We start from the raw sequence: 26823 nt of genomic DNA, 5'->3' as shown, positions 1-26823 counted from the left end.
GAGGTCGAAGGTCCCCAGAGTCATGGACTTTGGCCCAAGAGGTGTAGGTTCTGTGTCCCCCTCCCTGTCCCCTGCATTCTGTCCAAGGCTAACTCACTTGGGAAACTGGCACAGAAGGAAGCATCTAGTGTGGAAGCAAGTGTAGTTTGTTCCCCTCCCATCCACGGGAACAACAGGAACCCCCATCCTGGGTTCCCCCTCACCTGCTGGCTGTGGCCCTTCCGTGAAGTGAACTCTGAAGGAGCAGCTCACCCGAATGGTGATGTGTGTGCCCAAGGCCCAGTCCCCAATTCCCTCCAGACCAATGCCGGCTGGATAGTGTATTCTGATGGGTCCTGGAGGCCCTCAGCCCCCAACTAGTGTGGGGGAGCCTCCCTTACAACTGGCCAAGGCAGGCCCTAGGGACTCACCCCCTCACCACTTACAGGGACACTCACCGTGTGGCCTTTGGGACTCAGCCAGGCCTTTCCCTTCCCTGTGCTATCTGCTGACCCAGCTGTGAGGGTGGGGACCAGTTGTGCAGGGCTGACTGAGGCTCAACCAGAAGACAGGGATGGGCTTCAACAGACCTGCCTCTTGTTATTTCTCTAGAAGTTTGGGAAATTTCCCAAAGAGGTGAGGACACATTTTCAGTTTCTCTGGGGGGGGGGGGGTCACCATTTTGATCCCACAAGGTTTGTCCCTTAACTTGGCTACCCTAGCCTGGTGACCACCCAGTGACCCTGGGTCCCCTCACCCACACCCTCCTCCGCCGTTCCCCCAATCTCACCAGAAGGGCGCAGAATGAAGGGCTGATGACGTGGAGTGCTGGCCAGGGTGGAATGAACACTTTGCTATATTCGGCTTTGCTACAACTTTATTCACTGCGCTGCATGGGGCGCCCTCCCTAAGGCCCTCCTGGCCTTTCCCTGCCCCCCTCGCAGACGTAGATTCATGTACACAGTGCACCCAGTCGTGAGGCCGTACTCTCCCAGCGGCTGCTCATCATCCATGGGCTTCCCTTCAAAAGACAGCCAGAACTGGTCCGCTTGCACACGCTCCTTCTGGCACACCTGCTGCTTGAGCACGGCCACAGTCTGCGTCAGCCGGACCTCGTAGCTGCTGTTGCGACCCTTGTCGTTCCTCACCAGGATGTTCAGGGGGGCACTGCAGTTCTGCACCATCAGCAGTACGGTGCTGCCAGCTCTCAGGCCCTGGCAGACAAGGGACACCCCGTCCTGCAGCACCTTCCCGCTGTCAAGGTGGGCCAGGCGCTGCTGGAAAGCAGGCACATTGATCTTCTGGGCGATGAACTGCTTCAGCTCAGATACCATCATGGAGTCCCTCAGAGGCACCAGGATCTCCTCGCCCCCTAGCATCTTCACCTTCAGGTCCCCGCCCTGTGGGCATTACACAGATTCAGAAGTCCTGGCGCTACTGCACATGTGGCACTGGTAGTGGGGCGAGTGTCAGACCCCGGGGATGCAGCTCCCTCCTCTCCACCCTTCCCACCCACTGGGAGGGGGACCCCAGGCACTGGAGAGTGCAAGGGAGCAGAAGAGCCACCACCCACAACCGTCATGTCATCTCCCCAATAAAATACCCCTCTGCCTTGCGCTGATCCCAAGGGATCTCAGGGTTGGCCGCTGGGGAGAAGCCACCTCTCAGGACCCAGACCCTGATTTCAGAAAGAGCCCTGTCCCTCCCCTCACACTTAGGGAACTGGATGCTTTGAGCAGCTCTACATGCCTGTGCATATATAGGCATTCTTCCCCTGGGAGATGCCACCAGGCAAGGGAGTACAGAGCCCACCTGCCCCACCTGTCAAACCCGCCTCACCATGGCCGTGGGTTCTGGTGCCAGGTTTTCTGCAGACACTGGTTAGCTGCAGCTACCTCTCTGTTCTCAGCTCTCTCCAGCCCTGGCAGCTCAGCCCTTTAAAAGCCTGAGCAAACCACGTCAGAGTTACATAGGCTGATTCAGCTTCAGTTTCGGTTTCCTTTTCCCAGGGCAGCCCCAGAGTGAGAAGCAGAAACAAAACAGAATGCCAATGACACAAGGAATGGAGCGGGAGGGGAAGGGGGCTTTCTACCTGACCAGCTGGGTCTGGGACTGTGATAGCATCCCCACCTCTAGGGTTGTGTGTTCAAAAATCCCTGCATGTTCCACACCTCGGATCCTTTCCAAGATGCACACACATCATAATAACATGAGCTAACAATCAGAAACTTTCAGTTTCCATTTACCAATTTGCAAAATTAGTAACCTTGAAAAATATTGCCAGGGTTATTCCAAAATAACAAAATATTGACAATCTGAACTACTCAGAGATAATCACTGTGTGCTTATGACAATATATGTTCAGATTGTTTTAATGAAAAAATATATCTTTTCTATAAAAATGAACTCATGGACACTCTTGAGAAAGTGAAAAAACTACACAAAATGGGAGAAAATATTTGGAATCCACGTGTCAGATAAGAGTCTAGCATCTGAGTCTGAGTCTAGTAACTCAACAACTAAAAGATAAGCAACTCAATTAAAAGTTGGGCAAATGACTTAAATAGACATTTTAAAATGGAAAATACATAAATGGCCAACAGCCACATGAAAAGATGTTCACATCATTGGAAATGATGGGAACCAGGGAAATGCACATCAAAATCAGATACTATGTCACACCCACTAGCATGAATATAATAATAATTAAAAAGACAATAATAAGTGTCGGTGAAGATGTCAAAAAAAGGGAATCTTCATACATTGCTGATGGGATTGTGAAATGATGTAGCCACTGCAGAAAACAGTCTAGTCATTCCTCAAAAGGTTAAGTAGAATTTTCATATGACCCAACAATTCCACTCCTTAAGGTATGCCCAGAGAACTGAAAACAGGTGTTCAAACAAATGCTTGCACACAAATGTTAACAGCAGCTCTAGTCATAGAATGGTTGAAATGGGGGAGGAACCAAACCCGTCAGCAGGTGGAGGCACAGACAAAGTGTGGTGCCTCCTTATAGTAGAATATTATTCAGCCATAACAAAGGATAGAGCACTGACACGGGCTACAGTGTGAATGGTGCTCAGTGAAAAATAACAGACACAAGTCACAAATTGTGTGATTCGATTGATATGAAATGTCCACAATAGGCAAGTCCATAGAGACTGAAAATAGATTAGTAATTGCCAAGAGTTTCGGGGAGGAGGCATGAGGAGAGACCACTTCATGGAGATAAGGTCTCCTTTGGGAATGATAAAAATGTTTCAGAACTAGATAGAGGTGATGATTGTACTAAATATACTAAATGCCACTGAATTATATATTATAAAATGGTTAAGTTATGTTACATGAGCTTCACCTCAATAAAAAAGAAAATTGAAAAAAAAAATCCTCCTGCTACTTTCAACATTTTGTACCCTGCTTCATTCACAGTTCAGTTCAGTCACTCAGTCATGTCCGACTCTTTGAGACCCCGTGGACTGCAGTACGCCAGGCCTCCCTGTCCATCACCAATTCCTGGAACATCTGGAAGTTCTTGGTTCCTGTACTGTTGAAGCCTGGCTTGGAGAATTTTGAGCATTCCTTTGCTAACATGTGAGAAAATGAGTGCAAATCTGTGGTAGTTTGAAGATTTTTTGACATTGCCTTTCTTTGGGATTGGAATGAAAACTGACCTTTTCCAGTCATGTGGCCACTGCTAAGTTTTCCAAATTTGCTGGCATGATGAGTGCAGCACTTTCACAGCATCATCTCTTAGGATTTGAAATAGCTCAACTGGAATTCCATCACCACCACTAGCTTTGTTCATAGTGATGCTTCCTAAGGCCTACTTGACTTTGCATTCCAGGCTGTCTGTCTCTAAGTGAGTGATCACACCATTGTGGTTATCTGGGTCATGAAGATCCTTTTTGTATAGTTCTTCTGTGTATTCTTGCCACTTCTTTTGCTGCTTCTGTTAGATCCATACCATTTCTGTCCTTTATCGTGCCCATCTTTGCATGACATCTTCCCTTGGTATCTCTAATTTTCTTGAAGAGATCTCTAGTCTTTCTCATTCTATTGTTTTCCTCTATTTCTTTGCATTGATCACTAAGAAAGGCTTTCTTATCTCTCCTTGATATTCTTTGGAACTCTGCATTCAGATGGGTTCAGTTCAGTTCAGTCGCTCAGTCGTGTCCGACTCTTTGCGACCCCATGAATTGCAGCATGCCAGGCCTCTCTGTCCATCACCAACTCCCAGAGTCTACCCAAACCCATGTCCATTGAGTCAGTGATGCCATCCAACCATCTCATCCTCTGTCGTCTGCCGGAGTCCAGCTCTGGCAGCCAGGGAAACGCCCTGAAGGGATGAACAGGGTCGGCGAACGAAAATGATGCAGTCTCTCGCTCAAAGCACTGGGCTGCGTGTTTATTTTAAGCATCAGGTTTTCTTTTATACTTTTACGAAAGCATTAGGTCAGAGGTATGACATCTTCAGTTTCCCCTCACCCATATTTACTGTCTCCATAAATCATTGTTGTCCTTCAGAGTTTCTTCTTAAGTGTCCTTGTGATAGCATTGTAACTCAAGTTTGTCTCTGGGCTGTATATTACATTCCTCAGTTATCTCTTTAAATCCTGCTATCCCCTAGTAACTTAAGCTCATCATCTCCTAAAAAGGCTTTTGGCTATTAGTATCTCTAAAATACCTAGTTTCCATAAGCTATAGTAAAATATGCCAACACTACAACATACCTTAAACCTTTAGCTTCTAACTATTCTTAATTATTCCTAACCGCTAAACTCAGCAAACTTCTTTTGCCATAAACATTCCCCTTACAGGCAGGTTTCAGTTAACAATGTTTCCCATGGTCTCAGGCTGCAGCCTATGTGCTCATCCTGGAGCATTCTTTGTAAAGATCCTTGAACAAATGTCAATAGTTAACGTTATGGATTATAACATTCTTTCCAGCCAACTCAACCGGAGGAAGGAAAGGACAAGTCAGAATTACAAGACCTAACTCCCTCATCCCGGGACCGTGCCTGCGGGATGAGGAGAGGGGGTTGGGGCCGTGCCTCCATTTTGTCAGTAATGCCTATCGTGGCTCCTGACATCTCCCCTTTTTTTATTTTTTAGAGCATAAGTGTGAAACTCAGTAGATAAAGCAGAAACACTTCGGTTGAGTATTCTGAAAAGGCACGGGGCTAATAGACAAATCAGAACCAACAGGCATAAGCACATGGCTGCATTAATCATTATTGTAAAATAGGATCCATGGGAAAGATATCCCTCTAGATTTTTAAAAAGGGAATTAGAAAGCCATTCAGAGGAAAAGTCAGACTCCGCCTGGTTCATATTCTGGATATTTTGATGTAACTTAGAAATATCAATACTAGAATCTGAGTGATTCCAAACGCCTAAAATATGGTTTCTAATGCGTTCCCAAGAATGCACAGAATCATTCACTTGTAGAGGGGTAACGCACATCTATTTAAATTCAGCATGGCACCTTAAAGACAACTTAATTTTTAAAATTGTAATTTCTTGCCCTACAAGCAGGACTACTTCTTCTAAAGCATTGACCTTATTTTCTATCTTCCTATCTATAATTTCCTGTGTAGCAAGAGCTACGGAGACATTTTGGGCAGGTGATCGACAAACGAGGCAGTATGCACTTGTTTTGACAGGGCAACAGCAGAAACGTAACTGAAGCAATTGTGGCAATCAAGGCAGTTATTCCCACAATCAGAGCTGCAATGAATCTCTTAGGTTGAGAAATTAAGCCATTAAATTCATACAAAACTTTCAATGCATAATCATCAAACCATTGTCCCTCTAATTTTACAGGAACCATGAAATATGGTGGTTGCTTTACAATCATCATAGCCTTATAATTACTGTAATCGTTCCCATCAACACTTCCCTTGTGGCTCAGCCAGTAAGGAGTCTGCCTGCAATGCAGGAGACCCAGGTTTGATCCCTGGGTTGGGAAGATCCCCTGGAGAAGGAAATGGCAACCCACTCCAGTATTCTTGCCTGGGAAATCCCACGGACAGAGGAGCCTGACAGGCTACACTTCATGGGATCGCAAAGAGTCGGACACGACTGAGCGACTTCACTTCACTTCCCATCAACACAATTTGATATAAAACAATTCACACATTCAACATTATAAACAGTTTCTCCTTTAAGAACTCTCAAATCATTCCGATTTTTGGCCAACAGAAAGGCATAGGGAGAATGCATGCAGGCCCGTACAATATATCTTTGTTCATTTAAAGGTCTGTGTAAAATCACAGATGCCATAGCAGCCAATGCTCTCCATAATTCAGGTTGTATGGGACCTGTTTCATCTAAACTCACTAAAGGAGGAACCCATCCACTAACATGCCACCTAGTAATTGCTAAAGGATAAAGGGATAAATGATTTATTTCATATGGATCTATAACGTTCTTCAAAAATTAAATTTAACCATTGATCCAAAAGATAGGGGTACCCCCATTCAATCAGAGAATGTCTGGTGGTAACAATGGGAATAAATAATTTTAGGGCATACATGCATTCTTTCCAATGAGGAAAGCCAGAAATTTTGCTTATACTTTCCCAGGCCTGTAGTCCTTGTTCATCAGAATCCGGGGTGGGGAGTGCACAGCTCAGAAAGTGCTTTAAATGAGGGGCTGCCTGTTTTATGGCATCATATTGTCTTTCTTGCGCCCCCAGCATCAACAGGTATAAGGACCAAAAGTCTCTCTTGCCATTGCTTCTCAGAGAATCAGTAAGCATGCCTTTCAAGGAAGTGCTAACACATCCATTCAAAACCGGAGCTGATCCTAGTAAGGAGGAAGGTATGACAAAGCAAATAGGTGGATAAACGGACACGCCTGAAAAATTGAAGGGAGCGCTGACCACTGTTTTAACATTATTAGGATAGATGGAAGCCCCGCCCAAAAGATGAGTATCATTAACAAAAACACGAATGGGCTCAATTATCCAATCTACAGGCTGGAAAAAAGGTGGATTAGGCAAATAGGTTCAATGAGCTTTTTCTGAGCTGGAGGGCCTCGGCTGACAAGCCAACACAACAAGCATAGCCACAAACATTACCATAGGAGTGGCCTCATATCTCCCCCTTTCTATTAATTCTTCAGCCTGCTGAGCGAGGTGTTACAGCTGGCCCCATGTTGGCACCGTGCTGGAGGTAGTTGCTTGAGTACGATGATGGCGACGAGGTGGAGCAGAATACGGTTGGACTCCATCAGCATGTCTCTTTTGAAGTGCCAGGTGCCTGAAGTGATGTACTAGCAGTGAAGCCTCAGGTGAAGGGTCACCCGCCCTTCGGCTTTCTTTCGTTCCCTCAGGTCCGGACTCGACAAGCTTCTGATCTCGCCAGTATCCTTCAGTCCTAGACTCCAGGACTCCAGGGATCTCAGCGACCTCAGCGGTCTCTGTGGTCTTGGAGAGCTCATGGGGCTGGACATGTCGAATCAGTCTGTCAGGAATCTAAACAGGAGAAGTGGAGTCCTGCGGAAACACACCAGCATACCCTCTCCCACAAGTTAACAGCACATCTGGCCCTTTCCACTCTCCGGTAAGGAGGTCTTTCCACTTGACCAGGGGCCGAGTCACAGCCCCCTCAGGAATCCAGTGTCTCATAATTGCAGTCTGCCCCTGTGTATCTACGTTTGAGTGATTACAAAGGTATCCACAGTAACATGCACACAGGACAGTTTCCCAAAGACCGGGGTGTGAGTTGCGTCCATTTGCCAGAGAGCGTTAGGCCTAAGGCCTCAGGGATTTACTCCTAATGGTAGAGATGGATTAGATGTTGGGCAGTTTGGACATAACTTGACTGTTTGTCTAGCCACCTCCCTAGGGATATGAAACTCATGCCTTAAACCAGCTGCATTTTGATGGTGAATTTTGTGAGAATTTTTAGCCTTGTCAATCTTTGCATGTAAGTTTAAGGCAATTACTTTACTTAATGCATCTGCCAAAGCATTTCCCTCATGTAAAGGGCCGGGCAAGCCGGAATGGGCTTTAATATGTCCCACAAAATATTTCTTAACTCTATGCTTGATCTCTTTCTGTAAATCGAGTAACAAGGAGAAGATAGTAGTCTTATTTTCCAGAATATTAGCAGTCTCAATATGAGGAAACAACCCTACAATATATCGGGAGTCAGTTAAAAGATTGAAGGCACGGTCTCTCAAATGTTGAAAAGCCCAAATAACTGCTCTTAACTCAGCTCTTTGGGCAGATGTCTCTACAGTTACCTGAACATGGGATTTTCCATTAATAATTGTAACTGCTTTACCATTAGAGGAACCATCTGTGAAAACTAAAATTGCCCCTTCTAAAGGTTGAATAGAAAATTTCTTCAGAAAAATCACGGGATGTGTTTTTAAAAAGTGCAAAAGGGGGTTTGAGGGTAAATGAAACAAAATTTGTCCCCTGAAATCTATCAGGGCAACTTGCCAATCATCACTATTTTGTAAAAGAAATTGCAGTTGATCATTATTGAATGGAATCACTATATTTGCTACCTCTTTTCCAAAAAGTTCCACACTTCTTTTTCTACCTTTTATAATTAATTGTGCCACCAAGCTGGGATAAGATAAACTATTTTTGGGGGGCGTCACTGGTAGATGGAGCCATTCTAATGGGCCTTCTTGCCACAAGCATCCTGTAGGTGTATGATCTGTGGCGAGAATAATTAAATCCCATCCTCTGGTAATATTAATTCTAATTAACTGATCATTCAAAGCCTCATCCACTTTAACAAGAGCCAACTCTGCCTCACTAGTCAATTTTCTCTTAGAACTGGGATTAGGATCGCCCCTTAAGCAATAAATAAAGGCTTTAAATCTGAAGTAGTCAGTCTTAAATGTGGGCATATCCAATTAATATCCCTTAATAATTTTTGGAAATCATTTAAAGTTAGTAAATGATCTCTTTGCAGCTGCAAAGGAGCATGACTCACAGTATGGGTATTTAACACCCTTCCTAAATAAGAAAAAGGAGGATTTACTTGTATCTTAACTGGAGCTATCTTCAAACCCCAGTTTTCCAAGGCCTCAATCAATTCAGGTAAGATTTGTTGCAATAAGGCTCTATCTTTATGGGCAGCCAAAATATCATCCATATAGTGTATCAAATATAAATCTTTATACTTCCCTCTAACATTTTGCACAGCTTGATCCACAAATTTTTGACACAAAGTGGGGCTATTTTTCATTCCCTGAGGCAAAACCTTCCATTGAAACCTTCTATAAGGCTGTTTAAAATTAACGGAAGGAAGACTGAAAGCAAATCTCTTACAATCTTGAACAGCCAGGGGGATGGTAAAGAAACAATCTTGTAGATCTATGACTATCACATTATATTGAAAAGGTACGGCTGCTGGGGAAGGGAGACCCGGATGAAGGGCCTCCATGTCTTCCATAGTTGCGTTTATAGCTCTCAAATCTTGTAACAATCTCCACTTTCCTGATTTCTTCTTAATGACAAAAATAGGAGTATTCCAGGGACTATATTAGAAGACTCTATATCGCCGGCCATCAGTTGCTCCATAACTAAGTCTTCAGCTGCCTGCAGCTTTTCAGCTGTTAAGGGCCATTGCTCCACCCATACCGGATCATCAGATTTCCAGATAATAGGATCGGCAGCAAGAGCAACAGCTTCTAGGATAAATTTGAATATCTTAAACCATTTTTATTTTTGTGAGGAACGATTTCTAATGGAGAAGCAATTCCCTGCTGATCTTTACCAAGCCCCTTGTCAGAGTTACACCTCATTTGCAGCATTTGGTTAGTAACTTTTTCATCTGGGCTATATAAAAGCATTCCCATCTGAGATAATATATCTCTCCCCCATAAAGAAAAAGGCAGTGAAGGAATCACATATGGGCAAAAGGTGCCTTGTGCCCCCTTTTCATCTGACTATGTCAAAATTTGTGAGCTCTTAACAACCGAGGTCATTGACTCTATTCCTACCAAGCTGGCATTGGTCAGACGTGTTGGCCAGGACGAGGGCCAGTCTTTTCCAGCAATGCAAGAGACATCTGCTCCACTGTCTAACAGCCCTGACATTTTATTTCCTTGAATTAAAAGATCCTTCAAAGGCCTTGAAGCTGTAATTTCTTGCACCCAAAAGACTAGATCACTAGATCCAAATCCTCTGGGGCCCCTAGCTTGAGAAGTCAAGGTTTTTCCTATCTGATAATAAGGTAAAAGCAGAAGTTGTGCTATTCTTTGACCTTTATTAATTTGCACGGTTTTGGCAGGCTTTGAAATCAAAACTTTAATTTCCCCATATAATCAGAATCTATTACATCAGGCACCACCGAAACTCCTTGAAGGGAAAGCGAGCCACGCCCGAGCACAAGTCTTAAAATGCCCTCAGGCAGGGGACCAGCCACTCTCCAATTGGAGCTTCCTCACCTTCCCTTTTTGTTTTGGTAAAAACTACTGGAAAGGCCAAAGAGAATTCTAAGTCTCCCTGTTGTTTTACTCTTTTTTTTTTTTAGCCTGGGTGAGGGCCCCCTGAAGGGGCTTTCTCCAAGGAGCACGCTCTGTATATTGTGCATGCGTCTGCTTTAAAAGCTTCTTTGTTTCAGAAAACTCCTTATCTTTCTCAGCCTCAGGCAATGCTCTGGGAGGCTTTGGGGGCAAAGTGGGGAACTCTTGGGCCCTGGGAGGCGCAAACGGAGGCAGCTGCGATCGCCTTAAATCAGAAAGTGATGGATAAATTTTTAAAGGTTTGCGCAGAGGAGGAGGGGCCTTGGTAGGGCGCTCGGCCGCAGCGTCCTGCAAGTCCTCTCCTTCCTCGGGAGGTTGAGTACAGTCTCCCTCCTTTTCTTCGCCAATGGCAGAAAACATACTTTGCGCGGAAGGCCGAAGCCCACCATCCACCGTTGCAGCCTCTCCCATAGGCTGTCTAACAGCCTCATGCCGAGGGTCCAGTACGTCCCTAATCATATTCCACAGAGCAAAAGCATCTACCGGAACCTTTTCTGGCCCATGCAAAGTAAAAAACAAATGTAACTGATCTCCAACCTTACCCAGGTTTTCAGATTTCCTCAGGAAACCATGGGCATTGCTCTTGGACAGAAATTGGAAGTTTAATGCCTCTATGGGCTAACATGTGAAGTAATATTTTAATAAACATTTAGAGAATACAAAAATTAGAAGTTTAATGCCTCTATGGGCTAACATGTGAGTAACGTTTCAATAAACATTTGTCTATTCTTGGATGCAGAGAGTCCCATTTTCCTAGAGAATATTTTTACTGATTCTGTGTTCTCCTCACCCTGCCTGAACTGCAGAGGGGCCCTGGTCACCCACGAACACAATCCTACCCGTCCCGCTTTGCATTTATGAAATTGCTTAATTAATTACTTACCTACTTGATTAACTACTTACCCTTCAGGTGTTCTCTGTTCAGGCGACACTTGCTGGAGTCCAGCTCTGCAGCCAGGGAAACGCCCTGAAGGGATGAACAGGGTTGGCGAACGAAAATGATGCAGTCTCTCGCTCAAAGCACTAGGCTGCATGTTTATTTTAAGCATCAGGTTTTCTTTTATACTTTTACAAAAGCATTAGGTCAGAGGTATGACATCTTCAGTTTCCCCTCACGCATATTTACTGTCTCCATAAATCATTGTTGTCCATCAGAGTTTCTTCTTAAGTGTCCTTGTGATAACATTGTAACTCAAGTTTGTCTCTGGGCTGTATATTACATTCCTCAGTTTATTTCTTATCTCTTTAAATCCTGCTATCCCCTAGTAACTTAAGCTCATCATCTCCTAAAAAGGCTTTTGGCTGTTAGTATCTCTAAAATACCTAGTTTCCATAAGCTATAGTAAAATATGCCAACACCACAACATACCTTCCCTGGTGGCTCAGAGGTTAAAGCATCTGCCTGCAATGTGGGAGACCTGGGTTCGATCCCTGGGTTGGGAAAATCCCCTGGAGAAGAAAATGGCAGCCCACTCCGGTATTCTTGCCTGGAAAATCCCATGGACAGAGGAGCCTGGTGGGCTACAGTCCACGGGGTCACAGAGTCGGACACGACTGAGCGACTTCACTTTCACAACATACCTTAAACCTTTAGCTGCTAATTATTCTTAATTATTCCTAACCCCTAAACTCAGCAAACTTCTTTTGCCATAAACATTCCCCTTACAGGCAGGTTTCAGGTAACAATGTTTCCCATGATCTCAGGCTGCAGCCTATGTGCTCATCCTGGAGCATTCTTTGTAAAGATCCTTGAATAAATGTCAATAGTTAACGTTATGGATTATAACATTCTTTCCAGCCAACTCAACCAGAGGAAGGAAAGGACAAGTCAGAATCACAAGACCTAACTCCTTCATCCCGGGACCGTGCCTGCAGGATGAGGAGAGGGGGTTGGGGCCGTGCCTCCATTTTGTCAGTAATGCCTACCGCGGCTCCCGACAGTCTTCCCCTTCTCCTCCTGCCCCCAATTCCACCCAGCATTAGGGTCTTTTCCAATGAGTCGATTCTTCACATCAGGTGGCCAAAGTATTGGAGTTTCAGCTTCAACATCAGTCCTTCCAATGAACACCCAGGATTGATCTCCTTTAGGATGGATTGATTGGATCTCCTTGCAGTCCAAGGGACTCTCAAGAGTCTTCTCCAACACCACAATTCAAAAGCATCAATTCTGCGGTGCTCAGCTTTCTTCACCGTCCAACTCTCACATCCATACATGACCACTGGAAAAACCATAGCCTTGACTAGACGGACTTTTGTTGGCAAAGTAACGTCTCTACTTTTAAATATGCTATCTAGGTTGGCCATAACCTTCCTTCCAAGGAGTAAGCGTCTTTTAATTTCATGGCTGCAATCACCATCAGCAGTGATTTTGGAGCCCCAAAAAATAAAGTCTGACACTGTTTCCACTGTTTCCCCATCTATTTCCCATGAAGTGATAGGACCAGATGCCATGATCTTAGTTTTCTGAACGTTCAGCTTTAAGCCAACTTTTTCACTCTCCTCTCTCACTTTCATCAAGAGGCTCTTTAGTTCTTCTTCACTTTCTGCCATAAGGGTGGTGTCATCTGCATATCTGAGGTTATTGATATTTCTCCTGGCAATCTTGATTCCAGCTTGTGTTTCTTCCAGCCCAGAGTTTCTCATGATGTACTCTGCATATAAGTTAAATAAGCAGGGTGACAATATACAGCCTTGATGTACTCCTTTTCCTATTTGGAACCAGTCTGTTGTTCCATGTCCAGTTCTAACTGTTGCTTCCTGACCTGCATACAGGTTTCTCAAGAGACAGGTCAGATGGTCTGGTATTCCCATCTCTTTCAGAATTTTCCACAGTTTATTGTTATCCACACAGTCAAAGGCTTTGGCATAGTGAATAAAGCAGAAATAGATGTTTTTCTGGAACTCTCTTGCTTTTTCGATGATCCAGCGGATATTGGCAATTTGATCTCTGGTTCCTCTGCCTTTTCTAAAACCAGCTTGAACATCTGGAAGTTCACGGTTCACATATTGCTGAAGCCTGGCTTGGAGAATTTTGAGCATTACTTTACTAGCATGTGAGATGAGTGCAATTGTGCGGTAGTTTGAGCATTCTTTGGCATTGCCTTTCTTTGGGATTGGAATGAAAACTGACCTTTTCCAGTCCTGTGGCCACTGCTGAGTTTTCCAAATTTGCTGGCATATTGAGTGCAGCACTTTCACAGCATCACCTTTGAGGATTTGAAATAGCTCAACTGGAATTCCATCACCTCCACTAGCTTTGTTCGTAGTGATGCTTTCTAACGCCCACTTGACTTCACATTCCAGGATGTCTGGCTCTAGGTGAGTGATCACACCATCGTGATTATCTGGGTCGTGAAGATCTTTTTTGTACAGTTCTTCTGTGTATTCTTGCCACCTCTTCTTAATATCTTCTGCTTCTGTTAGGTCCATACCATTTCTGTCCTTTATTGAGCCTATCTTTGCATGAAATGTTCCTTTGGTATCTCTAATTTTCTTGAAGAGATCTCTAGTCTTTCCCAATCTGTTGTTTTCCTCTATTTCTTTGCACTGATCGCTGAGGAAGGCTTTCTTCTCTCTCCTTGCTATTCTTTGGAACTCTGCATTCAGATGGGAATATCTTTCCTTTTCTCCTTTGCTTTTCATTTCTCTTCTCTTTCCAGCTATCTGTAAGGCCTCCTCAGACAGCCATTTTGCTTTTTTGCATTTCTTTTCCATGGGGATTGTCTTGATCCCTGTCTCCTGTACAATGTCACGAACCTCTGTCCATAGTTCATCAGGCACTCTGTCTATCAGATCTAGTCCCTTAAATCTATTTGTCACTTCTACTGTATACTCATAAGGGATTTGATCTAGGTCATACCTGAATGGACTAGTGGTTTTCCCTACTTTCTTCAATTTAAGTCTGAATTTGGCAATAAGCAGTTCATGATCTGAGCCACAGTCTGCTCCTGGTCTTGTTTTTGCTGACTGTATAGAGCTTCTCCATCTTTGGTTGCAAAGAATATAATCAATCTGATTTCGGTGTTGACCATCTGGTGATGTCCACGTGTAGAGTCTTCTCTTGTGTTGTTAGAAGACGGTGTTTGCTATGACCAGTGCGTTCTCTTGGCAAAACTCTATTAGCCTTTGCCCTGCTTCATTCTGTACTCCAAGGCCAAATTTGTCTGTTACTCCAGGTGTTTCTTGACTTCCTACTTTTGCATTCCAGTCCCCTATAATGAAAAGGACATCTTTTTTGGGTGTTAGGTCTTCATAGAACCGTTCAACTTCAGCTTCTTCAGTGTTACTGGTCGGGGCATAGACTTGGATTACTGTGATATTGAATGGTTTGCCTTTGAAACGAACAGAGATCATTCTATTGTTTTTGAGATTGCATCCAAGTACTGCCTTTCGGACTCTTTTGTTGACCATGATGGCTACTCCATTTCTTCTAAGGGATTATTGCCCACAGTAGTAGATATAATGGTCATCTGAGTTAAATTCACCCATTCCAGTCCATCTTAGTTCGCTGATTCTTGGAATGTTGATGTTCACTCTTGCCATCGCCTGTTTGACCACTTCCCATTTGCCTTGATTCATGGACCTAACATTCCAGGTTCCTACGCAATATTGCTCTTTACAGCATCGGACTTTGCTTCTATCACCAGTCTCACCCACAGCTGGGTATCGTTTTTGCTTTGGCTCCATCCCATCATTCTTTCTGGAGTTATTTCTCCACTGATCTCCAGTAGCATATTGGGCACTTACTGACCTGGGGAGTTCATCTTTCAGTGTCCTATCTTTTTTCCTTTTCATACTGTTCATGGGGTTCTCAAGGCAAGAATACTGAAGTGGTTTGCCATGCCCTTCTCCAGTGGGCCACATTCTGTCAGACCCATTCAGATGGGTATATCTTTCCTTTTCTCCTTTGCCTTTAGCTTCTCTTCTTTTCTCAGCTATTTGTAAGGCCTCATACTTTTGTGCAAGTTGTTTTAATGGCTGCATATGTGCATTTGTTGCCTATAGCATAATGAGCCCATTATAGAATAAAGTGTAATTTAGTTAACCAGTCTCATATTGTTGAATAAATATTGGTTGTTTGCACATTTTTACTATTACAAACAGCACATTTCAGGCATACGTTAGCTAAAAATAAAAATAAATACTTAGGGAATTCCCTGGCAGTCCAGTGGTTAGGACTTCATACTTTCACTTCAGGAGCACAGGTTCCATCCCTGGTTGGGAAACTAAGATCCCACAAGCTGCAGCCAAAATAAATAAATAAAATAAAATTAAATACCTAAAAATAATTAAATATTTTAAAAATAAATTTTAAAGTAAATAAATAAAATTTAAATAAAAGGAATGGGGAAAACCAAATTGTTTTCATACGAATTAATCATTCCATTAATTCCCCCAAAATAATCTTATAGGGCACCAAAGTTGTTAACAGGCACAAAACAGTTTAACTATTGCTTATATTATTCTAAATTTCTAATGTGACTCATTCTTTGCATAAATAATATTAGTATTATAAAAAGAAAGCCACAAATATAACAAAGAATATAGAATGTGAAAATCCCTGTCTCCTTCAAAAAACCATTATTTTGATTCTGTTTTTTTGTGTTTTGTTGGGTTTTTTTTTCAGCCATGGCATGCAGCCAACAGGATCTTAGTTCCCTGATTAGGGATCAAACCCATGCCCCTTGCATTGGGAGCACTAGTCTTAACCACTGGACCACCAGGAAAGTCCTCATTAAATATGGCACAAAGACAAAAGAATGAAACAACAATTCAAAAAATTTTTAAGTAATAAAAAAATTTAAAAGGATAACAAAAATATGGCATATACAGTAATAGAACCTTTATTTTCTTTTAGTTACTTCATTGAATGTCACCTGCTTTGGACAAGAGGAACTAAATGCAAAGGCTTTAGGCAGGCAAAATGATAACCCTGGAAGCATGTCTCTGTGTCTTGGAGGCTTTTAAGCCACCACTAACTGGGTGGCTTAAAACAACAGAAATGTATTCCCTCACAGTTCTAAAGAGCAGAGGTCTGAAATCCAGGGGGACTAAATGACCAGGATTGTCAGCCTAATTAAAAATAATCTGATTTTACACAGCTTACAGAAGACATAAATCATATGAAACATAAAGTTACAGGAAACTGAAAGTAAAAGGATGAAGAGAAACCTACCGTGAAAAGAAACCTACCATGTAAATGTTAAGTAAAAGGAAACAGATGTGACCATATTAGCAATTTTACTAACAGATTAACAAAGAAATCTTATAGTCAAAGCATTATTAGATGCAGAAGGTTGCATAACAATTACAGGTTGAGCTCATTGGTAAAATGAAATTATTTTTTAATTTGTAGGCACCTAACAACATGACCACAAAATATTTATATATGTTCTAGAGAAAAACCTGAATATCCTATTTATGAAGTTACAATGGCCACTTATAAAGGGGTCTTTGGTTAATATTTGGTTTCATTTACAAACTAACTTAAACTTCCTTAAACCTTTAAAACAGTATCTGTATCATTTAAAACACTTGCTTTTATTTTTAAGCCCTTCAACCATCTAACAGCAGTAGCAACAACAAAAAACTCTCCCAAGAACATCCATGACCTCACTTATATCTATGCGCCCTTGTCCACTGAGGCTGCTGTGGATACAGCCGAGCAGCTGTGCTTCTATCCTGACCCCATAATCTGTGGTGGAGCCAAGAGCCAGAGTGATCTACACACAACCTTCTCTCCCATGGCTTCCCATAATCTTCCCAGAGAAGAGAGGAGCTTAGGCTTGTTCTTCTGACTCTGCTGGCCCTCTAATCTCCTCTCCTGTCCACCTGCCCCCACTGAGCACTTGGCTCCAAGACTGGCTACCTTGCTGTGGCAAAGAACATCTACAAAATTCCTGGCTGAAGGTGGTGGCGGCTCGCAGCTGGTGGTGGAAAAGCAAGAGGTCAGAAGTGGGTGTTTGTATACATCAGGGAGATAGAGCCACTGTAGGACCTGCCAGAGCAGCACTGGGAGTAAACTCCCAGGGTCAAGGATGATGGCAGAATGCTGGTCTGAGAACTGAGAACAGTCAGATTCAGAGGAGGCTGGTGCCTCAGTCAGGCTCCACCACTGGGCAGAGAGTGCTCCAGCTGTGTGGATAGAAAGGTTAGGGTGACGACTTGTTCCCCAAGTACCAGAGGACCGAAAGGCACAAGGAGAAACGGGAGGCAGAACCTGAGACAAGAGACTGAGAGTGTGGAGGGAGGAGGCAGGATCCCAAGTCACCCTGGAAAAGCAGCAGGGATCTTGTACCACAGGCTCTGACCTCATGGTGGGCATGTCCTCCAGGGTGGGTGGGAATCTGAGAGCTACAGTCAACACCCAGCGCCTAGGATTGGAAGTTTAGTTGCCAACTCTACACCAGGATGCCCCATGGAGGCCAGGAAGTCCAGATCAACCGTGTGAATTTTGAAATCAACAAGGACTGTGACAGGAGCCGCTGGAGAAAGTGACAGGGAATCAGGAGTGAACCTTTAGAAAGTATGGGGAGGCCCCCCCCCCAGGGTTGCAGTGGACTTCACAAGGTGAGATCTGTTAATAAGATGAGGTTCAAAGCTGGGACTTTTTTTGGTGAAGAAGAAACCAGTCTGGATGTGACCGGCAGAAGCAGAGTGAAGTGTACCTCTCCGGAGAGTGGTGGTCCAAGGAGATTGGAGAGAGAAGCACCCACGGAAGCCCACAGGGAGGTGGCATCACAGGCAGATACGGTGGGAACTCTGTCACCACACAGAATTGGGGGGACATGGCTTCCCCAGTGTGGAGAGGTGTCAACATCCAATAATGGAGAAAGATGTTGACAATGCCCAGACCTCGGGGGAGGTGCTGTCAGGCATCAGGTGTTGGTGGGATGCTCCCACTGCCCAGCATCAAGGGCCGAGGGAAGGTGTCTTGGTCCCCTGGCCTGTAAAAGTGAAAGATGCCCCCTCAGGGTTAGGATTAGGGTGTTGGTCATCTGCTTCCCTCTTCTCCTCTGAATCCTGGGTTCCTCCAGCCCTAGCCTCTGCCACTTTATCATCCAAGCACCCAACTCCCATGCTCCAGGAGAAACCCTGTAAGGACTCTAACCTGGTCACTTGGCAACTCTGGTCCTGGCTGCCTGAGTCCACAAGCTGTTGCCCCTCGGTAGGAGAAGAGGGAACAGGAGGTTGCTGGTCATGGTCTATGGTGTCTCTGATATCCTGGGACCCACGTGCCTGTGGAATGCTGAGAGGCTCAGTGCAAGGGCAGGTGCCACCCCCATGTCAGAGGTTGGGAGGGGCCTATGCACAGACAGCACCTGGCAGGCCCCCAAGGGACACCGTATGAATGTTGTGGAATGCTGTCCTGGGAGCCAGATGTGAGAAAGACCATCCCCCCCACCCCCTCAAGGCTGCAGCCCAGTGTCTGGACTGGAAAGTACACCTCTCTTCCCACACAGACTCCCTTACTACCTTTCCTGACCAGTGGCCAACAGTGGTCCCTAGAGATGCCTTGGGACCATCAGCCTACTGGGACTTGGCCAACTCAAGCCTGGATCTAGGAGGACAGATAGTTGGCCTTGGATAGCTGCAAAAATCACCTCGTCAGATGGACAGCCAGTGCTGGAAGCTCCTGCGACTCTGTGAATGCCAGAGAAAGGAAGGAACAAGGATTGGGGCTGCTGGGAAGGGGGCAGGTCGAGGGCTTGGGCCATCTTAGCTATTCCAGTTACTACTGTTGAGTAACGAATGACCCCAAAGGGTCACAGTAACACCAGTCATGTGAATCAAGAATGGAACAGAGCACACAGGGGCAGCTGGGAAAGTGTGAGTGGGGGCTCTGAAGTGGCAGGTTGGGATCACCTGTCTGGCAGCTGAGATTTCTAGGCTTCTGGCTCAACACTTATACAAGGCCTCTCCATGGGGCCTTTCCATGAGGCCCGTTCGGGCTTCCTCACAGAGGGGACGATGGTTTCCAGGAGTGAGTTTCCCAGGACAGCAAGGTGAACTTTTTTAAAGTCAAGCCTCAGAATTCATAGCTCACCACTGCCCCTCTCTTATATGTTAATGTCATCACAAAATCTCACCAAGGACACACAGGTAGAGTGTTTGGGGTGGATGTATTGTAGCCATCTTTGGAAAAGGCTGTGTTCCGCGTCAGTATTTCTCAACAGTTTCCCCACTGCAGCCCAGGACTCTCCCTCCCTACTCAGAGCAAGGGAGCCCCTATGGCCCCCAGGAGTCCCAAGTCCTACAAGAGATCAAATCCAGATGTAAAAGGCAGGGAGGGGACAGCCAGAGGTACGAGGGCCCAGAGAGAGTAAGGGTGCAGCCCAGTGGGAAGGATACAGGGATATAGATGACACCCCTGGGAACTCACTCTGCTCTGGGCGACAGAAGGCTCCTTGTTGGGGCTAGAAGGGCCAAGAAACAGGCTTCTGAAGACCCCAGGTAGGGAGGGGGTGTCTCAGAGGGCAGAGGGTACAGTGGAGCATGTGGCAGAGGTGAATCCAGGTGACTCCATCCTGCTTGCATGTGCTGGGTGCTTTCAAAATCAGATCTCATTTATCTTCTCAGTGAAAGTGTGAAAATGTTTGTTGCTCAGTGGTGTTCAACTCTTTGCGACCCCATGGACTGTAGCCCAGGGCTAAATGAAAAGGTAGCCCATTTTACAGGTAAGGAAACAGGTACAGGAGGGTCCTTCCTTCAGTTGCTCAGTTGTGTCTGACTCTTGCGACTGAGCTGTAGCCCGCCAGGCTGTCCATAAGATTTCCCAGGCAAGAATACTGGAGTGGGTCTCCATTTCCTTCTCCGGGGTGGGGGTGGGGGGTGGGGTCTTCCCCCACCCAGTGATCAAACCTGCATCACAGGCATCTGCATGGGGTCCCAGACTGGACCCCTGGGAAAGGGTATTGAGGTGGGGGCCACCCAGCATCGCCACCCACTAGGTAGAATGTAGCATGGGAGGTGGCCCTTCCGAGCTGCCAGTCGGCTCCTCTGCTGCTCAGAAAAGCCAAGCATGACTCTCCTAGACCCCTCTGGGGACCTGAAGCCCCTAGAGCCCCGATCCCGCCTGTCCCTGCCCCTCCTCCCTTGGTCCTGTGGTTCCTTTCCATTATGGGAATGCCACTTCCTCCTCTGGACTTGCAGAGCTCACTGCAAAAATACCATCCAGACCACTCACTGGAAAGAAGGCTTTCCGCTCCCCCCACAACCTACACATTTCTTTCTGTCTCTGGAAACCATGTCATTATTTATTTTGCTCATTTGCCTTTTCCTTCCGCATCAGTTCAGAATCCAGGAGATGCTTCCCCAGCCCCAAGGGCAGTCGGGCCCACAGTGGGCCTCCGGAGAGGTCTGTGGGATGCAGACAAGACTGCCCAGGCCACCACGGGCTGGCATCCCCAGAGCTCAAAACATGATTGTGCCCCACAAGGGAATTCAAAGTGACAATAACATCAAACACGAAAATAAGCTTAGTCTTCTTTCCTCCAGGCGCTTCTTTGAAATAACAAACAGAAATGTAACAATTATCCTTCATTTTTTGTGAGTTCTACTTTCTTGGCTGGCGCTTGGCTCATCACTGTTGTGTAATCCAGAAGAGAGTGACATCACCAGTGACCATACATCATTACATCTGGCTTGTGTTATCATCTACCTTAACCCTGAGACATCACCTATGACTGCCTGGAGACATCACCAACCTGACCAGTAACATCCTTAAATTCTGTACAATGACATCATCCTGCCTGTGATGACGTCGCTATCTGCTCTGCTGCATCTCTTTCACTGGTCCTGTGATACCCCCCTGCCTCCCTCACAACCTTGGCCAGCCAGCCTCTCTCCTGTCCAGCGGCTGGTGTTCCACGTCCACTGTGTCCCCGGCGTCGTGCAGGTGCTGCAGGCGGCGAGGGTCAGGGCCGCGCGGAGGTCCAAGGCCCCGGCGGGATCCGCGGAAGGCGGAGGCTCGCCGGTTCTTCGTGAGCGCATAAGTGCCCCTCGCGAATTTTCCTTTCAGACTTCCCGCGGTCCCCGCTCGGCCTGAAGGTGAGCCTCGCGCCTCCGCCCTCCTGGAGAGGCCCCCTCCGCGCACCGCTCGGAACGGGGGACCGGGGAGCGGCGATTTTCCCGCCTGGCCGGCGTGGTCCGACGCAGGCGCGGGCGGGGTGCCCCGGCTCGCCTTTGTCGCCAGCGGGGTCTGTGGGCCGGGAGCTGACTAGTGACTGACAGCCGGCGGGGGCAGCGGCTGGGGGCGGGCTGCCCGGCGCCGGCGGCTCATTGGCTGGCGCGAGTGTGGGAAAGAACGCGGAGAGGGATTCCCACGCCCCGCGGCCGCGCTGCCTTAAATAGCCTGGCTGCTGCAGACACGCGCTTGGTAGCCGAGCCTGGGACCCGCGGGAGAGGGGCCTGGGAAACCGCGCGCCCAGCCTGCCCTCGGCTGGGGGCGGCGCGGGGGCGCACAATGCCTGCAGACACCTCGGGAAAGCCGAGGGCCTCGCCGCGGGCGGGAGCGCCGGCCGGCGCCAGCAGGACCCCAGACCAGCCCCGGAGCGTGGCCGAGCACCGGAAGGTAGGGACCTGGCCGGCGTGGGTTGGCAGGAGCGGGGGCGCCGCGAAGGGGAGAAGGGAGCTAACGCCCGCAGGACTCAGCGGCTGCCGGCCCCGCAGTCTTCCAAGCCCGTCATGGAGAAGCGGCGCCGAGCGCGCATCAACGAGAGTCTGGCTCAGCTGCAGAGCCTCCTCCTGGACGCCCTCAGGAAAGAGGTGAGTTGGGGGTGGGGGCGAGATCGGGGAGCCTGGAATCTCGGCCCTCCCCTGCCGCCCTCAACGGCCCCGCCCGCAGAGCTCCCGCCGCTCGAAGCTGGAGAAGGCGGACATCCTGGAGCTGACCGTGAGGCACCTGCAGAGCCTGCGGCGCGTGCAGGTGACAGGTGAGGCGAGGGCGGCGGCGAGGGCTCAGGGGCCGGGGCTGCGGCCGCGGACGCCGACCGCCTGTTCCTGCCACCCCCGCAGCCGCCCTCTGCTCGGACCCCGCCATCCTGGGCAAGTATCGCGCCGGCTTCCATGAGTGTCTGGCCGAAGTGAGTCGCTTCCTGGCCGGCTGCGAAGGCGTCCCTGCGGACGTGCGGTCTCGTCTGGTCGGCCATCTGGCGGCACGCCTGGCCCAGCTGGGGCCCGCCCGCCGCGCGTTTCCGCTGGCCCCAGCTACCGAAGCCCTGGAGCCCGAATTCTACGCGCGCCGCCTGCTGCCGCCAGCCTTTGACGGCCCCTGCCCCTTGCCGCGCCCCGGGGCGGCCTTGGCACCCAACTTCCTGCCGGGGTTGGCCCTCCCCGCCCCCGGGTCCGGGACTCAGGGCCAGGGCGCGCCCTGGAGGCCGTGGCTGCGGTGAGGCCGCGGCCCTAGAACCGACTGAGACTGTGCCAGAAAATGGTTATGTCCAGAGACCGGGTAGGGAGTTTTGTTTAGTCGTTTTCGTGAAAGGTCCAGTTCGGCCGAGGCCCAGCGGCGGGGTCGGTTGATGTCTTCTCGTGAATGGGCGGGGCTGGCCTAGGGGGGCATTCTGCTCCCACCTGGGCCGGCCGGTTGGCCGCGCGGGGTTCGCCCGGCCTTGAGTTTGGCTGTACCGGTCTGCGCTGAAGCCGCGACCCCCCTCGAGGGGGGAGGGTGTGTGTGAGATGTCCCTGGGGGGCTCAGGGAGGACTGGAACAGTCACCACTTTCCCAGAGCGTCTCCCAGTGCTGGGAAGCGGTTGCGCATCATCCCGGGGCACAGTTCTCTCCCCAAACCCCTCCTGAGGCCCCTGGAAGGAGGAGACGTGTGCATGCTGTTGCCCTGAGAGGGGAGTCCCCCGATAGTAGGAAGGAATTGGGGGTTCATTGGCAGGCCTATGCACCTGTCTTGAACACTGGCTGTGTGCTGACCCCACAATACAGTGATCCTAGCCGGCATGGGGCATTGGCTGGGGAGCCACTGTCTTGTGGTCCCAGATCTCCTCAGGCTGCTGCTGGGAGCTGTGCTCCAGGGGCAGTGAGGAGGTGGTCGAGTCATGTGGCTGATACTGCAATGTCTCATCCTGCGCCCTCTGAGGTCAAGGCAAGATGGGTTTCCCATCCACAGCCAATTTCATCAGATGGTTGCCAACAACTTGCCTGGCCAGGAAGCATCAGGGAGGAGGAGGGTGAGTCACTGCTAGAGGCTTGTCTCCTCCTCCAATGGCCCCAACAGCTCCTGTTCCATGTCATGGTTGTGAGCAAGGTTCATCTGCCCTCCGGGACTCAGCCTTGCACACCAAGCAGGGCCCTCCAAGTCCCACCAAGCCAGTCCCCTCCCGTTCTCTGGCTGCCTGGCCCATCTCCCTGGGTGTCCAGGGAGATGGGCCAGTGGTTCGGGGCAGTGGCAGCCATGTGGGCCAGAAGCTGCACCCTGGGACCTGCACACACTCACTGGTCCAGGCCCTGGGGAGGCTCAGAAAGCTGGGTCACCAGCAGGACCATGGGAAGTTACTGCTGACCAGCCTGGGAAGCCCTCCCAGCAGAAGAGTTGCAGAGGGTCCATTTCAGGAGCCAAAAGTTCAGCTTGTTTGGGGAAGGGGAGATGTTTGGGGTGGGGCTCAGTGCAGGAGGGAAAGGCGAGGGACTTTGCGATATGAAGCCAGGTGGTTGGATGGGTAGAGGGGTGGTCAGGACCTCCTCAGAGCTGGGCTCCACGTGGCCTGAAGGAATAAAAGGGAACTCCCCACCTGGTGGCCAGAGGGAAGAGGGCTGCCTAGGAAGGTCACCTGGAGCTGGGTCATCACTCTTCAGGGAGGGGGCAATCACAGTGTCAAACCAGATCCCCCTGTTCCTGGGCTGTGCTCGCCTTTACTTCCTTACTTCCTATTCCTGGTCATCTGTCCTCAAGACTCTGTCGCCAAAGAGATGTTTGTGCTGAGGTCCCTGTCAACCCTCCAGGGACCTCTCCGGCTCTAAGGGAACCACACTGTTCCTCAGACAGGCAAGTTCCTCGTGTCTCTCTCCCTTCCCTGCCCCCTCTGTCTCTTCCCTGCTCAGCCCCCTTCCTGCCCCCCGAGGTTCTCTCCCCACTTTCCCACCTGAGGCGGCCACCCCAGGCCCCGAGGGCTCTGGAGGCCAGGGCCCTTTCTGTGTCACTCACTCCTATCCCCAGCACCTGCTTGGAAGAGAAAGATGCTCAGGCCATTCAGACCTCCTTAATTAGCTTGGGTGAAAGGAGTTTCACCCTTGATTAGATTAGGGGAGTCTTAGGAAGCACAGCTGAGGCTGGGCCCCCTCCCCAGGCTGCCCCTGGGCAGCTGAGGGCAGTATCCTGGCGTCTGCTGGGGGCGGAGCCGTGGCCCTTTCCACACTCAGCCTGGACCCCTGCCTGGTCTGTGGAGAGCTAGGGTGGACTCTTCTTCCTCCCACTCTCCCCACTCTTCCACCCATTGCCTGTCCCTCCCCTGCTTCAGAGGGGCTCTGGGGAATTCCTCTGCACCACCACCACCCCCAACTATTTGTGTCTTGGCTTTTGTCTTGCAGACTTTCTTGATGAATAATAGAGGAAGCACCTTCTCTGGGCCAGCATGCGGAGGGGGTGGGGAAGGAACCAGAACTTCCTCCTTCTGGGGGGAGGGTGTGGCCCCTTTCCCCCTCCACTGGCAGGTAGAGCTGCGTTCCTCTGTGGCCTCCGTCCAGCCCAGTTCCCGGTGGGACCAAGGGTCAATGAATGTTTGCTGAATTCCTGTGTGCAGTCAGGTGCTCTGCCTGGCTCTGTGGGTGTCTCAGCCCTGTGGAACCCTGTGACTCTGGGTCCCTCTTTCTTGCCTGTGGGGTCAGGGCTTGGGGACCAGACAATGACAGCAAATCATAGGTGTTTGAAATCTGTAGAAAGAGTTGGTCCTAACGGTGACAGCAGTCAGCCTCTCCAGGCCCATGAAACTCCAGGCACTTGGGAATTTGAAGTGGGGTAGGGCCTGGGGCTCCTGGGAGTCTTGACTTTTGAAAGGTGAGGCCTTAGCTCCCCTACCAGAGCTCCTGTGATTGCCTGATTATCTCCAGGCCCCAACAGCCTCCTCTAGGCTCCAGGACCTGCTCCCCTTTCCCCCGAGAAAGAAGCTGAACCCAGGGGGTTCTGGAGCCGTGCCTGCTGCTCTCTGCCCCTTGAAGCTCTAGGGGCCATACCTCTCCTGGGAGGCACCATTGGGAAAGGAAACAGGCCCTGGGGTTGACAGCCTCCAAAGAGGCACCCCGAGAGCCCTGACCTGGTATTCTACCTCTGAATGTACTGAGGTTGACCTGCATCAGCAATAAGGTCCTGTAGAAGATGAGGTTGCAGGGGAGTCCTGGCCTGTCTCTCTCTATCTCTAACATTCTCCACTGTGGGGGAGGCCAGCTGTCCTTTGCTATGGAGAGTCCAACAGAGTGTGGGATTTATAAGCCGGTCTCCAGCCTTCAGATGGGACCCCAGCTGCTGCCAACATCTCAACAGCAATCCGAAGAGACTGAGAGCCAGGACCACCCAGCTGAGCAGTTCCTGGGCTCCTATCCCTCAGAAATTGTGTGAGATAATAAGTGTTTGTTGTTTTAAACCGGTAAATTGTAGGTTAATTTGTTGTACAGCTATAATTAACAATAATGTTTTATGTAAAATTAAAGTAATTGTGAGTAATAATAGCAACATACAACTAATGTGCCCATGGTCACCCAGGGCTGCCAGCACCTCGTGCCCACTTGATGATGGGATTGTGGAAGAGGTTGGGTGGAGCGAGGCCCAGAAACAGCCCTTGCAGTGGTGGTGATGAGTGGAGCAGACTGGACTCATGTCCACTGGGAAGCAGATCCCCTGTGAGTGCCAGCTGGGGGTGCAGGGACAGGCCAGCCCCCTGTCCCCTTCCATTCCCATCTTGGGCTGACCAGCCGCAGCCCAGGCCCCATCCGTGTGGCTTGTGGGCAGGGCTGGGGGCCATTTCTGTTTCAGTAACTGAGGGGGCACACTATATCAGAACATAGTGTTGGGGGTTCCTGGGCCCCCGACTTCAAACAAAAACAGGCGTAGGCGATGCTCCATGCTGGGAACCACAGAGCTGACCGCCCTGCCCAGAGAGGCCTGTTCCCATCAGCCCTGCCATTCCCAGCACAAACCCTGCAACCTTCCCCAGGGCCACACTGACCTGTCCCCAGTGGGCACATCAACCCTTTTTGCAGCCTGGTGTCCATGGTGACCAAGAGGCAACTGGCTGCTGCTGCTTCAGAGGTCTCTTCTTGGTGTCCTGCCTGACCTTGACACCCACCTGGTGACTTTGGGCTCACCTCCTGGCCTCCTACTTCAAACAAAAAGTCTGCATGTCT

The 26823-nt window shown here is 48.7% G+C and overlaps 2 protein-coding genes across 4 annotated transcripts; one reads left to right on the top strand and one right to left on the bottom strand.

The window, feature by feature from the left end:
• Nucleotides 1–838: 838 nt before the first annotated feature.
• ISG15 (ISG15 ubiquitin like modifier) lies at nucleotides 839–7602 on the bottom strand. Of its 3 annotated transcripts, none has more exons than XM_081488152.1 (3): nucleotides 7064–7602; nucleotides 1819–6789; nucleotides 839–1379 (listed from the first exon to the last, which is right to left on the bottom strand). In XM_081488152.1, exons 2-3 carry the CDS (start codon nucleotides 1819–1821, stop codon nucleotides 861–863), a joined length of 522 nt encoding a protein of 173 aa, XP_081344278.1. In that variant the 5' UTR covers nucleotides 1822–6789; nucleotides 7064–7602; the 3' UTR covers nucleotides 839–860. The 3 variants fall into 3 exon arrangements, with proteins under 3 accessions (XP_081344278.1, XP_081344279.1, XP_081344277.1); XM_081488153.1 differs by lacking the exon at nucleotides 7064–7602 and having other exon boundaries at nucleotides 1819–1978; nucleotides 3654–6789; XM_081488151.1 differs by lacking the exon at nucleotides 1819–6789.
• A 115-nt stretch (nucleotides 7603–7717) lies between these two features.
• On the top strand, nucleotides 7718–26159 carry HES4 (hes family bHLH transcription factor 4). Its single transcript, XM_081488150.1, has 8 exons — nucleotides 7718–7913; nucleotides 8919–9046; nucleotides 17028–21373; nucleotides 21497–22048; nucleotides 22147–22242; nucleotides 22322–22409; nucleotides 22492–24472; nucleotides 25015–26159. The coding sequence occupies exons 4-7, from the start codon at nucleotides 21941–21943 to the stop codon at nucleotides 22866–22868; spliced, it is 669 nt and encodes a 222-aa protein (XP_081344276.1). The 5' UTR covers nucleotides 7718–7913; nucleotides 8919–9046; nucleotides 17028–21373; nucleotides 21497–21940; the 3' UTR covers nucleotides 22869–24472; nucleotides 25015–26159.
• The last annotated feature ends 664 nt before the right edge of the window (nucleotides 26160–26823 follow it).

The sequence above is a fragment of the Giraffa tippelskirchi genome, chromosome 5, assembly GCF_054371585.1.
Source record: "Giraffa tippelskirchi isolate mGirTip1 chromosome 5, T2T-mGirTip1v1.2.pri, whole genome shotgun sequence".
Taxonomy (NCBI): Eukaryota; Metazoa; Chordata; class Mammalia; order Artiodactyla; family Giraffidae; genus Giraffa; species Giraffa tippelskirchi.
Note: the sequence above shows the minus strand (reverse complement) of the source record. Positions and strands in the feature narration are given on the sequence as shown.